The sequence below is a fragment of the Anabrus simplex genome, chromosome 2, assembly GCF_040414725.1.
Source record: "Anabrus simplex isolate iqAnaSimp1 chromosome 2, ASM4041472v1, whole genome shotgun sequence".
Classification (NCBI taxonomy): Eukaryota; Metazoa; Arthropoda; class Insecta; order Orthoptera; family Tettigoniidae; genus Anabrus; species Anabrus simplex.
In genome coordinates this window covers 623,961,623-623,978,051 of record NC_090266.1, presented here as the reverse complement: position 1 = coordinate 623,978,051, position 16,429 = coordinate 623,961,623, and the positions used below count along the sequence as shown (strand labels likewise).

At 35.7% G+C, this 16,429-nt stretch overlaps 1 protein-coding gene across 1 annotated transcript in view; it reads right to left on the bottom strand.

The window, feature by feature from the left end:
• Positions 1–4,855: 4,855 nt before the first annotated feature.
• Positions 4,856–16,429, bottom strand: part of Cadps (calcium-dependent secretion activator 1) — a 609,066-nt gene continuing 597,492 nt past the window's right edge. The window contains exon 33 of the mRNA XM_068226018.1: positions 4,856–5,828. Within this exon, the coding sequence (XP_068082119.1) occupies positions 5,627–5,828 (202 nt within the window). The 3' untranslated portion in view covers positions 4,856–5,626. The remainder of the gene's footprint in view (positions 5,829–16,429) is intronic.

Sequence of the window (16,429 nt, the reverse complement as noted above, 5' to 3'; positions counted from 1 at the left end):
CTGTCAGCTATCCTGAGAATGTTTTTCTGTGATTTCACATTTTTGCTTCCAGGAAAGTGCTATGATAGTTCCTATTCATAGTCCATAGCCGATTCCTTCCACCTCCTTATGCAATTTCATTCACCATCATTCATTTCATCTTCATAACCTTCTCAATTGAGGTTGGCATCAGGAAGGGTGTCCTGCTGTAGAAACATACCATATAATTTGATCTCACCTCATTCCTACCCCTTGTCAGTAAACAGGAGTAAGGGCAGACATACATACATTTGGAGAGATTAGTCTGAATAAATGAGTATATTCTGAGAAATGAGATGAAATCTGGTTTGAATGTCATGGAAGAGAATTTTTATACATAAATTTATTGTACATTTTCCATCCATGTTGATATTTAAAGTTCATGTACAGTATGAGTTCAAGAAAAGGGAGTTGAGATGGCCTAAAACTGGAATTGAATTTTAAACAAGGCCAAGGAATTTTAACTTGCAATTTCATGTACAGATTGATAAAATCTCAAATATATAGCTCATGGGTAGGCCTAAGTAAAAAATGGTAGAACAGAATTAATGCATTGTGTGAGAAGTCTGATTTGTTCCTTCAACATACATGTATAAATAATTCCAAAACTTGTTCAGTCCATTTTTGAGAATTTTGTAATCATGTATAGAGTCATGAATCCTTTAAACTGCCCTATGCATATCACAATGACCTCAATCCTTGTCTAAAGACAAAATAATTTTCATTTGGTATCCAAGAACTTGCTCAGTCCAATATCTGGTTAATACTGAAACTCGCTCAGTCCTTTTAAAATTTTATTTACAATTTTGCTTTACGTTGCACCGAAACAGATAGGTCTTATCGCAATGATGGGATAGGAAAGGGCTAAGAGTGGGAAGGAAGCGACTGTGGCCTTAGTTAAGGTATAGCCCCAGCTTTTGCCTGGTGTGAAAATGGGAAACCACAGAAAACCATCTTCAGGTCTGACGACAGTAGGGTTCAAGTTCAGTCCTTTGGAGATGCTATGGGCAGCTGTGAAGAGCTAATGTGGGTGTGTTTAACAAGAGGCACATAAAATTTAATGTGTGTATGTGTATAATTTTCAGTTTTTCATCATCTGTGATAATAATGGTATGGTATTTATAATGTTACAATTATTTATTGAGCCTCCATGGCTCAGGCGGCAGCGTACCGGCCTCTCACAGCTGGATACCATGGTTCAAATCCCAGTCACTCCATGTGAGATTTGTGCTGGACAAAGCGGAGGTGGGACAGGTTTTTCTCCGGGTACTCCAGTTTTCCCTGTCATCTTTCATTCCTGTAACACTCTCCACTATCATTTCATTTAATCTGTCAGTCATTAATCATTGCCCCAGAGGAGTGCGACAGGCCTCGGCAGCCAGCACAATTCCTATCCTCCCCGCAAGTTGGGGGCTTCATTCATCCCATCCCTGACCCGGTTATTGACTGGAGAACAGGCTGTAGGTTTTCATTTTTGCAATTATTTATTACGTAGTAATGTAGGTATGAATTATACTATGGAAATCTGTAAAATTGTTTTTCATTCCACTTACAGTGTTGGAATGAACACAGAATGCCTCTTTGGTAGTATGTAGATGAGCCAGCAGAATAGAAATACAATCATTCAAGTATTTATAGATAATAATGTATTGTTTATATTAAGTGTTTTAAAATTAGAGAAGCATTACTCATTATATTAGCCCTAATGTTGTGTATATTAAAGAAAATAACAAATAGAGATTGGATTTTTAAAAATGTCAGTACAAAACATGACATTATTAATTACCATGTTCAAACCTCTCTTCCACCAAAAAAATGAAGTGGTTTTGAATTCTCTTGATAGTCCATATTCCCTTTTTTTTTTTAAATATTCCTTGTTTTGGTCCCTTTTGGACTGAATATCAGAAACGTTAGCTAATTCCAGTATTTTTTCTGAAAAATCTATAATTTCCTGAGACAAGTGAAAATGGCTTATGATGAATATAATTCATTTTCTGATTCCCCTAGATTTCAAGAGATGTCAGAAGTCTACCGAAATCAAGGAGGAAAGGTTTTCTTGTTGCTCTATCAGGCAGTGAATATTTAAACCTGATGCATGAATATTGATGAATTGTGCCAATGAGAACTGATACTTATAGAAAACTTGTGTACTGGTACAAGAGATATAGAAAGATTTTGCGCATGCACATTAGTTTGTCACTCATGCTATAGGCCCTATTGAAATATTATTCACTGAAGACAGTCGTAATCACAGTTGGACTTGTCCAGTGAGACTTGTAGCACATGTTGCATCAATGAGATCTGATGAGAAGCATACGAAAATACTTGGTATAATTTGCAGAAAGTAATATTTTACTATATTAAGACCTTTATGCAAACTAATTCATGAACAGCTTAATCTTCCTGCTGTTACAGTGTGTGTTAAGTAAAATGGCTAAGGTGGCTCCGAGCAGTAGCCAGCTAGCTACAGAATGCAATAAACTGTCTCAAGGGTGATTTCATTGAAAGTGATGGTAAGATTATCCTCTGTTCCTTGTGTGATTTCAGTAATAAGGTAGGTGGAAAACATATAAAAGACAAAATAATTCAACATCTTCAAAAATTAGTACTTAAGTGTTTTCATACATTTTTACACAGTATGTATCTGAAACTTGCCCAGTGTCTGGACTTTGCCAGTTTTCATGATCGTCCACATCATCAAATCATGATTACAGAGGGATTTGAGCTGTTAGTTTAAAAGTATTTTAATTTAAAGTGGGAATATATATTACTATTGTATTTAAAATTAGAAATATCAACCCATGAATATCTCAATTAATTTATAATGAATCCTCAAAATCCACACAAATGGACAGTGTGTGTTTTGAAATCACCTTCTATAATTGTGTACCTGTACATTCTACAAACTGCTTTTTATTCTACTGCATGTGATATTATTATAGACATGCCATGAAGTGTCTGGAGATAATAGAACATGGACAGTCATTTTCTGTTTATAAAGATATTCTGTATTCAAAGAGGCAGAATCTGATTTCAAACAAATTGAAATATTGAATATGATCAAATATAACACTTTCAGTATGTTGTGGTAAGACTCCATGGCTCAGGCGGCAGCACGCCAGCCTTCTCACCGCTGGGTTCCGTGGTTCAAATCCTGGTCACTCCATGTGAAATTTGTGCTGAACAAAGTGGAGGCGGGTCAGGTTTTTCTCCGGGTACTCCGGTTTTTCCTGTCATCTTTCATTCCAGCAACACTCTTCAATATCATTTCATTACATCTGTCATTCATTAATCATTGTCCCAGAGGAGTGTGACAGGCTTCAGCAGCCGGCACAATTCCTATCCTTGCCACTAGATGGGGGCTTCATTCATTCCATTCCTGACCCAGCCGAATGACTGGAAACAGGCTGTGGATTTTCATTTTTCATATGTTGTGGTGATGTTTTATAGTTTTAGAGGAAGTATAACTAGGTAAATGTAAAACTGTTTGACCCATGTATATCCATGAATGTGCTGGAAAATAGTGTTCCATTGAAAGAGTAAAACAGTTCCTTTTCAAGTACTTTTTTTTTTTTTTTTTGGGCCTATATCAACAGCATTCCATTTAATAATATGTAATACAATAATCAAAGTCAAAATGTAAGTTTATCCCATTTTCAGTACTTACTAGTGCTCTTCTTCAAATTCAGACCGCTGTTATGTAGATTAAGACCAGAACATCACATGGTACTTGTGGCCTTTCATCAAATTACAGATCAGACAAATTCTGCTTAATTCTTTGTAGCTTACTATAAATGGCAGATCAATATTGAAGAACCACCAGCTCCATGGTTAACTGGTTCAAGGGGTCCTTGGTTTGATTCTGGCTAGGTCGGAGATTTTATCTTTCATTGATTATTTCCTCTAGCAATAGGACTGTGTGTTTTTGCTGTCTTCAACACTGGAATTCATTCTAGCTAGGGCCCCGTACTCACAGATGTGTAGAACGCTCATGGCCACCAAACTGCAAGTCCAGCACTAGACCTTAATATGGGAGGAACTTTGAGCTACAATACCTAAGATTTTAAATAATAATAATAATAATAATAATAATAATAATAATAATAATAATAATAATAATAATAATAATAATAATAATAATAATAATAATAATAATAATAATAATAATAATCATCATCATTCAAGTTATAAAAATTTGTACTCTACCACATCATTTTTCTGAAATTGTTCCTGTATATAAAAGAACATAAAGTTAAGAAGATTGAAAGAACATATCTACTATTGCAAGTTATTGAAAATTATATTGGAGCTGAGCTGATAATTGTTTTCATATAATTTCAGAGACCTAGCGTATATGGTGAGATTCAATAGCTAGGGTGTTAAGGGGTACATTTGAATATAAAGTTGTGTCCAAACATGAATATATGAAATTGATGTTGGAAGGTCTATACAGTTAAATGCAGATCTGGATGAGAGCCCTCTTATAAAAATGCAATGATGTACTATTTGTAAAGGCACAATTACATACACTAACCTATGCTTGTAAGAATTATATACAAAATCTATAAATATTGAAGACTTGTGACAAAATTGTTCAGAACAAATTGCAGCCATTGATGTTGTCAAGAAACTAACTTTCAATTTTAAATTTCATTGAGGTATGACTGTTAAATCTAAACGTGGTTGATTTCAAAGGTACAACTCATTAGCAAACTTGTGCATAGGTATGTGTTATTGTAATATATTTAAAGGCGCAATGTAATCTCTTCTGAATAACAAATGCAATTGCATTTAACTTCACATTCCAAAAGAATTGTAACATCAGCTTTACCTGTTATATCACTGACTGATTTTGACTTTAAGGAGCAGCATTTTCCTCTAAAGCCATAAATCATCAGCTTGTGGTGTCTCCAGAGACCAATTAAATAACTTTACACTCTAAAATACAAACATGCACTGAAAAGAAATTATTAGAACTGTCAACATTCATTATTAAGTTATGTTAATATTGTAAAAAATTAGATGGATACCCCAATATCCGAAACACTATAGTCTCAAAATTATAATTTGCATTTAAATGCATAACAAATATGGCCAATGATGTTGTTATATGAACATGGAATCTTACACAAACATGTAAACTTCCCGTGTAACAAATATCAGGGGTTAGCACTAGTAACTCTCATTTTGTATAAAGGGGAAATATGTACAGAGCTCTCCAATAAATAATCCTGGTGCTGGAGGTGCCATTAGTTTACTATTTACAATATAGTTGCAATTTGAACATGTGGCCCCAATCACATGAACTTCTCAGGTTTCCTTCGAGGGAATATTGGCTTATGAAAAAATATGAAACAGAAAGAACGTTCTCCTAATTTCCTGCCCTATTATTTATATATTTATATTATATACATTAACGTCCATATATTCCCTTCCACAGATATATACTTCACGTATTATGTATATATCTGAGCATTCAAATAATTTTCTTCAATGGGACAAAACATCACAGGCAGAGCTCAGTCATTGTACTAACTCAAAACAAGCCCTACTAAGATCAATTAAAGGCATCTAAAATGTATAAACTAAAACGTCTTATCCACCTATTCTAGAACCAACTTCCCCCACCAAATTTACTTGTAAGCCCTCCGATCCCCTTCCCAAACATATTTCCAACTCGTCCAACCACATTAGTCGTCACGTTGGTTATCTTGGCGACATAGTTGCCGTCTTCACCTAGTGTCTCTCGAATTGTCACTTTGGGTTTACTTCTATCACCATCATCATCTATGCCGGTCTCTGGGTAACCCCTGAAAGAAGGAGGAAAACAAATTAAGTTAAAACACAATAATGTATTTTCATTACTTTCTCTAATTTAATAAAAGTAACATGTACAAATCTATCTTTCTAGAAACAAGAAAAAACATGTACATATCCATCTTTCTAGAAATAGCAATATCTCCAGCTTGATCAAATAATTTTGTTTCAAAATACATTATTTATCCCACATCTTTCTAGTGGCAGATATTAACTGTTCCATTTTTAATATGTATTAAAACTACCTGCAACAGGGTTCTGATTGCAGTAAAACGAATGTCCAGTAATCAGGATTGGATAAAAGAAACAGTGTTACCTAATGTTGCAAGAGGGTAAATGGAAAACTATAAAACTTCAGTGTGGCTGTCTAAGCTGTAGGAAATCAATGCTCTGGCTTACAATATTTACATTTTGATGTTTATAAACTCCATCGGACAGCAACCATAGTATGTTTTGTGGGCCATCTTTGGAAATAAAATAAAAATTTGTAGGGAATAAGTGCAAAGGAAAAGGTTCCAGTAAAATATTGCATAACTAAGGTTTTGTGATTGTCATGTGGTTATATTGTTCTCTGTATTACCTTTACTTAAGTGATATTTGTTAATACAGTAAAATCTGTCTAAACCAGAATCACTAGGGCTTTGTGTTTTATGAATGTTAACCAATATTTTAAGCTTACTGTGTTTCTGTTTTGATCCACGTATCAAAAAATAGAATTTGGATAATTTTCTTTGAAACAAACATATGTAAATTGCATGTAAGTACTGTACTACTGTATAAGTTTTATTTTAACCTTCTGATAGGTGCACCCTCTAAACATTCATGAACGGTCGCATGTATGTGAGAGATACTCACCTAGATTTATCTCACTGCCGGCCACAAAAATGGGAGGTCTAAGATGTCAGACTACATGTTTATATGCAATGATGCATTTAATTTTTTGAAAGTTTCAAGGGGGAAAATCATTTTTACTACAAGAAGCAAATAACTCCAGATAAATGAAGCAGGCCAAAAAGTGTCTTCATCTCATTGACATCTGTTTGCCAAGAGTCTTGAGACTGAATGTAATTGCTGTGAATGGAGCATACATATTTGTTCGTACATAGAGAAAAGGCTAGTCCATATTAATGCATATTTGTAAGTTTCTTGGCTGGTCCTATTACTCCTGGATGTACGAGCACAAAGTTATTACTTATCTTTTGAACAGCAATCTAACATTCAGTATCAGTCTTTTCATCACTTTTGTCATCACTAGATTCTGATTCAGAATTGCTTTCTTGTTCCAATATATGCTCCTCTTCATACAATGCTCCTCTACATTTCAATATCATCTATAATATCTTCATAATTGTTTTCTTCAGTAAGGAATGCTTCCCTCATGGGTCCCATGTCCAAGGAATTGCTCAGATTAAAATTACCTGATAATTCAACTTATTACCTAAAAAAGGAACAATAAGTCACACCAATGGTTGTGCATATCTCATACATACAATACATGCATATGACACCTGGTTTCATACATACGATACCTGTTTTTAAAGCTGTTTTATTAAAATCATGATAAACCAAACATATCACAATACCATTGATGTATGAGGAATTTTTGAGCGGCAGTCAAATTAAATGGAAATTCTAAGTTCCCATGGAGGGAATTAGATATTTTTCCACCAATACAGCATATCAAAAATCTGATCAAAAATAGAGCAATATAGCAAAATAGAGCAAACGCCTGAAAAGCCAACATCTATAGATAAAATATCTAAATCCCTCCATGGGAACTTAGAATTTCTATTTGGAATTGCTAGGTGGGCATTAATTCCATTGTGGAGTTTTATCTCCCATATGCAGTTATCAGACTGTGCCTCATAAATAGGCTTCTGATAAGTTCACCTGCATACACCCCAGCGTCAGTGGGTAGGGTCTGACACATCCCACTCTGACGAGTCTAGTGTCAGACCTAAGACGAAACGCTGGTTAATAGAGCAAACGCCTGAAAAGCCAACATCTAATTTTTGATCAGTCAAATTAAAACCGAACATCTGTCACAAGACACATTCTGTGCGAAAGATGGCAACATTGTTGTTACGTATCGATACTCTCGTTGCTGTGGTAGGAGGACTGTATAGTGACAACTCACAGGCACATGCAGTTGTTCGGTTATGGCTTTGTTGGTGAGCGAACTGGTCTAGTGTGTTGTCCAGCTGTAGAAATGGAGGCAAGCGAAGAAGAGCAGTGAAGTGTGGTTCATTTTCTGGTGGCTGAAGGTCCTGGAGTACTACGCAAAACCCATCATCGCATGTCTCCTGTGCATGGCGAACACTGCATGTCCATGACGAGTGTGCACGAGTGACATAGGAGATTCCAAGAAGGGCGCACATCACTTCAAGATGATGTGTGCCCAGGGCAGGCACATCGAGCTATTACTCCTGATGTGATAGTGCAGACTGATGGCCTTATCTGGGAAATCTGATGAATCACAGAGGAAGAAATTTGTGTTCAGGTCGGCAATAGCCATAGTTTCATGCATGTCATTATCAAAGAACACTTGAATTTCTGCAAAATTTGTGTGCAGTGGGTTCCTCATCGACTGACAGAGAGACAAAAGATCGACAGAATGGCGTTATGTCTGCAGCAGTATCACGAGGATGAGTTTGCATTTCTGTTCTGTATCGTCACAGGGGACAAAATGTGATGCCACCATTTTGAGCCCGAGAGCAAACAGCAAAGCCAACAATGGAAATATCACAGGTCCCCCTCCCCATCAAAGAAGTCCGAAGCTGTTCACACAATCTCCGGTAAAGTCGTGATGACATTCTTCTTTGACAGTGAGGCCCTCTGCTTGTCAACTTTCTTAAGCGTGGAACCACAGTCAATGTGCAGCGCTATGAAGTCAAAACACCCTGGAATGCTGTCGGACGGAGTCATCCTGTTGCATGATAGTGCTTGTCCCCATACTTCCAATCTGGTGAAGGATATGCTTCAGCAATTTGGTTGGGAAATACTTCAACATCCTCTGTAGAGCCTGGATCTTTCACCTTATGATTTTCACATTTTTGGCGACCTGAAGAAGGACATTCGTGGATGTTGGTTTCATTTGGACGACGAAGTGCAAGAGTGGGTGCAGTTCTGGATCCATCAGTGACCTACCTCTTTCTACAAAACTTGAATTGATCATCTCATCTCCCAGTGGGATCAATGTATTAACGCTTTTGGTAATTACTTTCAAATAAATCATTCCATGGTCATGTTGTAGCACGTGTTCATGTTTCATTTGACTGTCCCTTATATTTTATGCTACATCAAAATTTAAATGAGAAGTTTGAAAGCTTACTAGAACAGTCATGTGTATCTGCCACATATCAAATCAAAATCTCTTTATTTGCAAATGAGGTGTCTACCTCGGTAGCAAATGGTACACTAAAATACATTATTGTCAAGCACTAAATTTTAAATTAACAAGAGAAGAAAAAAAATGTTTCTAGAATACAATAATATACAATTTATGCTAACAATTTTTTTTCTATTAAACAAACAGATTATCCTTAATAAATTTATATTGTTTACAAAATTCAACTTATAATATCTCCTATACTTACAAACATAGTGAACTCATATACAGTATGTGGAATTACTTCAAATAATACTATGCAACTGGTATAAGATTAAAATTTACATTACATTTATTTACTTTTTTTTTTTTTTTTTTTTACCCATTTTGGAACTTAAGTAGCATAACGACCTGCTGCGTCTTAACCAGAGCCCCCTTTTGCCACCACTTTTCAGAGTTCCTGAAGGGCCTTCACAGCTACTGTAGCGGTCCCAGGGCCCTCGAAGTCCCCACTGTACTTCACCCCTACACGCAGTCCCCTACTTTGGCTGTCCAAACTCCATGGACAAGGGGATGGAATTAATTTTTTTTAAACACACATTTTATATTTACAATAGCCTGCACTGGTCGAATGCCCTCTAACATTTCATTTATTTTCCCTGTTGCTGTTTATTCTCTTGTTGAATACCTGTACAGATTTTGGAAAAGGATCAAACACTACCCCTGGTAAACTGTTCCACTCCCTCACGCCCTTCCCAATGAATGAAAATTTACCCCAGTCGCTTCTGCTAAAATTCCTTCTAATTTTCTACTTGTGGTCAGTTCTGCCAATATAATTATTTTCCAACTGAAGCCTCTCACGGATTTCTCCCCATCCTTCTTCTCCTGTATAGGCTCTATATAATCCTATAAGTCTAGTTTTCTCCCTTCTCTTACTTAACGTTTCCCGATATCTAATTCCCTCCATGGGAACTTAGAATTTCCATTAAAGTTTCCCACCCAAGTTCCTCTAACATTTCTGATACACTACTGTTTCTCCCGAAATCCTCTGTTACAAATCTTGCTGCTTTCCTCTGCACACTATCTATTTCTTTTATTAGGTATTCTTGGTGAGGATCCCAAACACCGTTTGCATATTCCAATAATGGACTAACCATACTTAAGTAACTTTTTTCTTTTCAATTCTTTGTTGCATCCTTTAAGTAGCCTCATTATGACATGTAACGATCTGTATGCTTTCCTAACAATGTCATCAACATGACCCTTCCAGTGCAAATTACTTTCAAATCTCACACCTAAGTATTTGCACTTGCCATCTTTTGGGATAACTACCTCATCCAAAGTATATTCAAATTCAGTTTTAAACCCCTGTTTGTAAATGTTGTAACAGTTGATTTGCCTCCATGCAAAACTCAAACATCCTACTCACAAGAATAACATGCTTCTGAGACAAGAATACTGCAGGTGTAGAAATACAGTAACTAACTTAAAAAGAAGGTTCAAACATGACTACTACTCAAACCTTTTCAAATCTCATAATAACAATTCAAAACAGACATGGAAATTAATGAACGAAATCATTCATGATAAAAAGTAACGAATGTCTCGTGTACCACGCTTGAAATTGAAGGCAAAGTAATAACTGATAAACAGGTTCTGTGTGACTCACTCAACTCCTTTTTTATAGACACTGCCAAAAACCTAGCTCTAAGTATTCCTGAACATAATACTGTGACTTTCAGTGAATTTACTAGTCTTGAATCCCTTTACCTGTACCCAACGGATGTAGCAGAAGTAAAGTCAATCACATCTAACTTTAAAAGTATGAATAGCTGCGGAATAGATGACATTACTACCTCACTATTAAAAAAAGCAAAGGACGCTATAATAGGATTACTCATAGAGATCATTAACGAGTCCCTGACTACCGGTATAATACCCAATAAACTAAAGATAGCTAAAGTGATCCCTGTGTTTAAGGGAGGGAATAGACTAAATCCAAATGATTATAGGCCAATCTCGATTTTATCAATTGTTTCCAAAATTATGGAAACTGTTGTGAAGAAAAGACTTTTGGCTTTTCCAAACAAAAAGAATTTCTTCTATAAGGGGCAATATGGGTTCAGGGAGAGGTCTAGTACCGAAGTAGCTACTGTTGATCTCATTACAATGTTACAATCCACTGTAGATAACAACAACATTGCAGCAGGCTTATTTATTGATCTTACCAATGCTTTTGATACCGGTACTGTTGATCATAGTATTCTTTTAAGAAAATTAGAAAAGGCTGGAATTCGTGGCCTTGCGCTGAATTGGTTTTGAAATAACTTAACAGGATGAAAGCAACTTGTTACCGTGAATAATTACTCAAGCTCTGCCAAGTATGTAACCCATGGTGTCCCACAAGCTTCCATACTAGGTCCTATTTTATTTCTCATTTATATAAATGATATTTCTTCATGTAATCTAAATGGCTACCTATATCACACTATACGCTGATGACACCAATATCTTCTATACAGGCAAGAGTAAGGACACAGTTTTAGAAAACATGCAGTAGGACATACTCACTCTCTTACACTGGTACCACTGTAACAAATTGACAGTGAATCTGCAGAAAACTAAATACATACTTTTTCAAAACAAAAAGTCCTTCACTCAAATAGTGATAAATTACTAATAAATGATACGGAAATAGAAAAAGTAAATAAAGTGAAATATCTTAGATTAATTATTGATGAGAACCTGACCTGGAATGACCATGTTGAATACATAACTAAGAAAACCGCCCCAGTTGCTGGGTTATTAAAAAGACTTAGATATTTAATCCCTAAACACCTCTTCCTACAAATTTATTATTTACTAATACATAGTCACTTGCAGTACTTATGTGTAATTTGGTCATATTGCATAAAGTCTTCCCTGAATGAACTAATGGTGATACAGAACAGGGCAATAAGGAACATATTTAACTTACCATTATACACCCCAGCAAAAGACCTATACACTCAGACCAAAATTCCACCTCTCAGCATAATTACAGAGCTTAATTCTGTCTTACTAATGCATAAAATAAAAAGAAACATAATATTTCACAACACTACTTTAATAACCAATTCAGACAACCACAGGTATCAAACTAGACATGCAGATGACTTGGCCTTGTATCACATCCACTCATCTAAGTATGGGAAGAACAGTTATAAATTCTCAGCAATTTAAGCATATAACAAACTTCCTGCTGATGTAAAAATTGCCCCTACTTTAATAACTTTCAAACAAAAGGCAAAGGAAAATTTATGGAATAGATACTTCATAGGTGAAATATAAATATGTAATGTTTAAAACAAACACTCGCCCCACATTGTCAATCCTGTTGCATTGTTACTCACTTGTAGTACTAAGTATTTTAAGTATCTTAGTATAATTAAGGAATTATAGAATGGTGTTTTATTTTTATTTTTTACACTTTCTGTATTGATGACTCTACTTTTAGTGTTTAGGTCACCTGATTATATCATTGTAAGTATGCAGAGTTTGTAGATTCGCCATTGAAAATATTATTCATTGTACAATTCCTCTGTATGAGCCTTTGGCTCCGTGGAATTAATTATTGAAATAAATATCTATCTATCTAACCTTCATATTATTTTCTTCAACCCACTGTTGGATAATTTCAAGGTCCCTTTGTAATTCTGAACAATCCTCAATGTTATTTATTTCCCTATAAACAATTAAATCATCTGCATACAATCTTATTTTTGATGTTATATTCTTCCCTAAATCATTTGTGTATATTAAGAAAAGTAACGGACCGATTATACTACCCTGTGCGATTCCCTTCCAAACTTTCTCTTCCTGTGATATATTATTTTCTACTTTGACCTTCTGAACCCTTGAATTTAGAAATGTTCTTATCCAATGTATAACCCTTACGTCCAATCCTATTCCCTCCAATTTCTTTAATAATATTCCATGTTCCACTCTATCAAAGGCTTTAGAAAGATCTATGGCTATGCAATCTAACTGGCCTCCTGAATCCAACTGATCTGATATGTCCTGCTGAAATCCCACCAGTTGTGTCTCACAAGAAAATTTCTTTCTAAATCCACATTGGCTCCTCATGAACCAATTTTTATCATCACGTATCCCTCCGATGTACTTTGCTATTAAACTCTCCAGTATTTTACAAACTATACTGGTCAGGCTGATTGGTCTATAGCTCTCTGGTTTCCTTTTATCACCCTTTCCTTTATAAATTGGTATTATTATAGATTCCTTCCATTCTTTTGGTATTACACTATTATTTATGACATAGTCAAAGAGAAATTTTAAATAAGGCACTATGTACTACCTCATTGTCTTTAATACCTCCCCAGTAATTTGATCACTTCCTGCTGCTTTTCCTTGCTGAAGCAGTTGGTTTTCTCTGAAAATATCTTAATTTGTGAATGAGAAGCTTCTTGTTTCCCTATATGTCTCTCCCTCTCTATCTTCTGTTACTGTTTCCAACTCCTGACAATCTTCTACTGAATCTCTGAATTCCCTACTAAATAGATTTGCTTTCTCAGTATCTGTTGAATAGTGTTCACCCCCTTCTCCCACCATTGTAGGAATTTGGATTCCTTTTCCTTTTTGATTCCTAATATACAAATACATCTTTTTCCATTTCCCTTTGTGGTCATTACCCTCTTGAAGTATGCCATTCATATATTTCTCTTTTGCTTCCTTTTTCACTCTATTCAGTTCCCTCATTAGCTGTTTTCTAGTTTCTCTATTTTCCCTACCCTCTTTGATTTTCCTGTTTACTATTCTAAATTTTCTTTTTAATTTTCTTATTTCCCTTGTATAATAAACAGGGTCTGAGGTCATTTTACCCTTCTTAGCAGGTACAAATCTCTTCTCTCCTTCCTAAATGATTCCTTTAAATCTAGCCCAAAGTGTATCCACATTACTCCCTTCACTTATCCAACAACTGAATTGTGATTTAAGGTAAGTCCCAAATTCATCAACTTTAGTTTTTCTGTATAATTTCTTGCCTTGTGTGACCCTCTTATTAAGCATTTTTGGTACAAGTCCTACATCCATTATTACAGCCTTATGGTCACCTATTCCTTCAATTGCCTCAGTTTTATCAACAATTTCCCATGGTTTAACCAAGAATACATCTAGCAAGTTGTTGAGACGAGTCGGTTCTTGTACTACTTGTGTAAATCCTCCCTCCCAAATTAACTTATTTGCCAGTTTCTGTTCATGGGCTTCACTTGCAGCTCCATTCCATTCAAATTCAGGCAAGTTTAGATCTCCCCCAATTATTACCATATCTTTATTTTTGTTTTTATGAGTATAATCTATTATTTTCTCAAATATTTCCATGTCTCTTTCCTCTCTTCCAGGTCTATATGTTCCTATGATTCCCACCTCCTTCATATTATCACAAACTAATTTTATCCCTAATATCTCATCCCTTTCATCGGTAAACCATTCATGTGAACAATAAGTTTCCTTCACCAGAATAAACACCCTTTTTATCTCCTCGGTCTCTACGATAGACTGTATACCCTTCTGGAAATACTTCTCTATTACCCACCCCTTCTCTCAACCATGATTCTACTCCTATCACCACACTAGTCTCATAAGATTCCATCAATGTAGTGAATTTTATTTGTTTATTTACTATGCTCTGACAGTTTACCAAGAGCAATCTCAGACCCCCTTCCTCCATAAAACTTGACTGTTGTAATTGGGTAACATTTGACTCATGAGTTGAGAACATCCCTGGAACCCAGATCTTTGTACATAGATCTTGATTTAAGGATCTGGGTTTTCTGGCAAGTTTCCCTGCATATGCCAATTTAGTGGTATGGGTTTTCTTAAGTGCATATTAGTTTGCAAATCTCTGTTGATAATTATAGCAATTTGTCTACAGAGAGTTGCTTTTCCATTACCATTCAGATGTAACCCATGCCTAGTGAACATTTGCCTGCCAAGACCTAAAGTACCGTATCTACCGGTACTACATAGAAATTTCTAAAACTCTTACTTAATCTCTTGATTTTTATATTTACATCATGTACAGCTTTGTTCACACACGAGTCTTCTATAAGGTCATACCTGGGTGGCACATTAACTACAATTACTTTTGAGTCAGGTAGTTTCGAAATCTTACCTCTGAGGGTCGTAATTAGTTCCTCACCTTCATTTGCAGCAATGTCATTTGTACCACTCACAATCACCACTTACCTAGTTGTCCTTCTCTAACACAGGATCACAACTTGAAAGGACGTCTTCAGTTTTGGCACCTGGTTTTATTAGTCCTAAAACCTCAGTTTCTGGATTATGCACCTCATCCTTGATGCCTTCTGCCATACCCCGCCCTTGACTGTCTGCGTAGAGATGAATTTTTGGCGATCTTGACTTCTGGTTGGTTTTCTTCTTCTGTAGGTTACGGTACCTCCACTGGATTTAAAATTATTCGGAAAACTTGATGTGTCTTCTACTGGAACTTGTTGCAATGACTGAAATCTATTTTGGCACTGCAAAGAGTTTTTTCCCGGTTTTAAGTTGTACGTAGTTTCTCCCATATGTTTAACATTAGGCCTAAAATGGCTACGCATCACTTCCGTCCACGGCGATCTTTCTTTTCCACTGTCTTCTTTATCTTCCAGTTTCTTTATTCTGTCCTTTAAGCTTTCATTTTCAAGTTTCAGAGAACATAAGTCTTCTTGTAGCACTCCTAAAATCTTAAGCATAGATTCGTAAATCTCTCTTTCTTGTTGCTCTACCTCACTATCAGTTTGTTTACACTCGGGACACAGCCACACATTTTCTTCAATATCAGACCTATTTACAATATTTGCATAACGAAAATGGTACCATTCATCACACTTACAACACAGAATCCCATTTTTTACTACTCTTCTGCATTTGCCACATTTTTCACTGCATCCTACACCATTATCCACCACGGATATCACAGACTCACACACAGTACCGGTAGTCGCCATCTTTTCTATGTTTAAATACGAACTAAACAATAAAAGTTTACCTTATTTCTTATCACATAAAGTACGATATTAAGTTCCTTATATCGATGTTCAAGACCAAGACTCCTTTGGACGCGATACAATTTCTTGACGTAGGAAATCTTAAGAGAAACAGCACAATCCTCAGAATAAACCTGCACAAGCAGTCGCAATATGTCCGAGAAAGAGAAGAGTTCCGTAAAACGGGGGAACTTCGGCCACTTTCTCGTATATTTTTTAA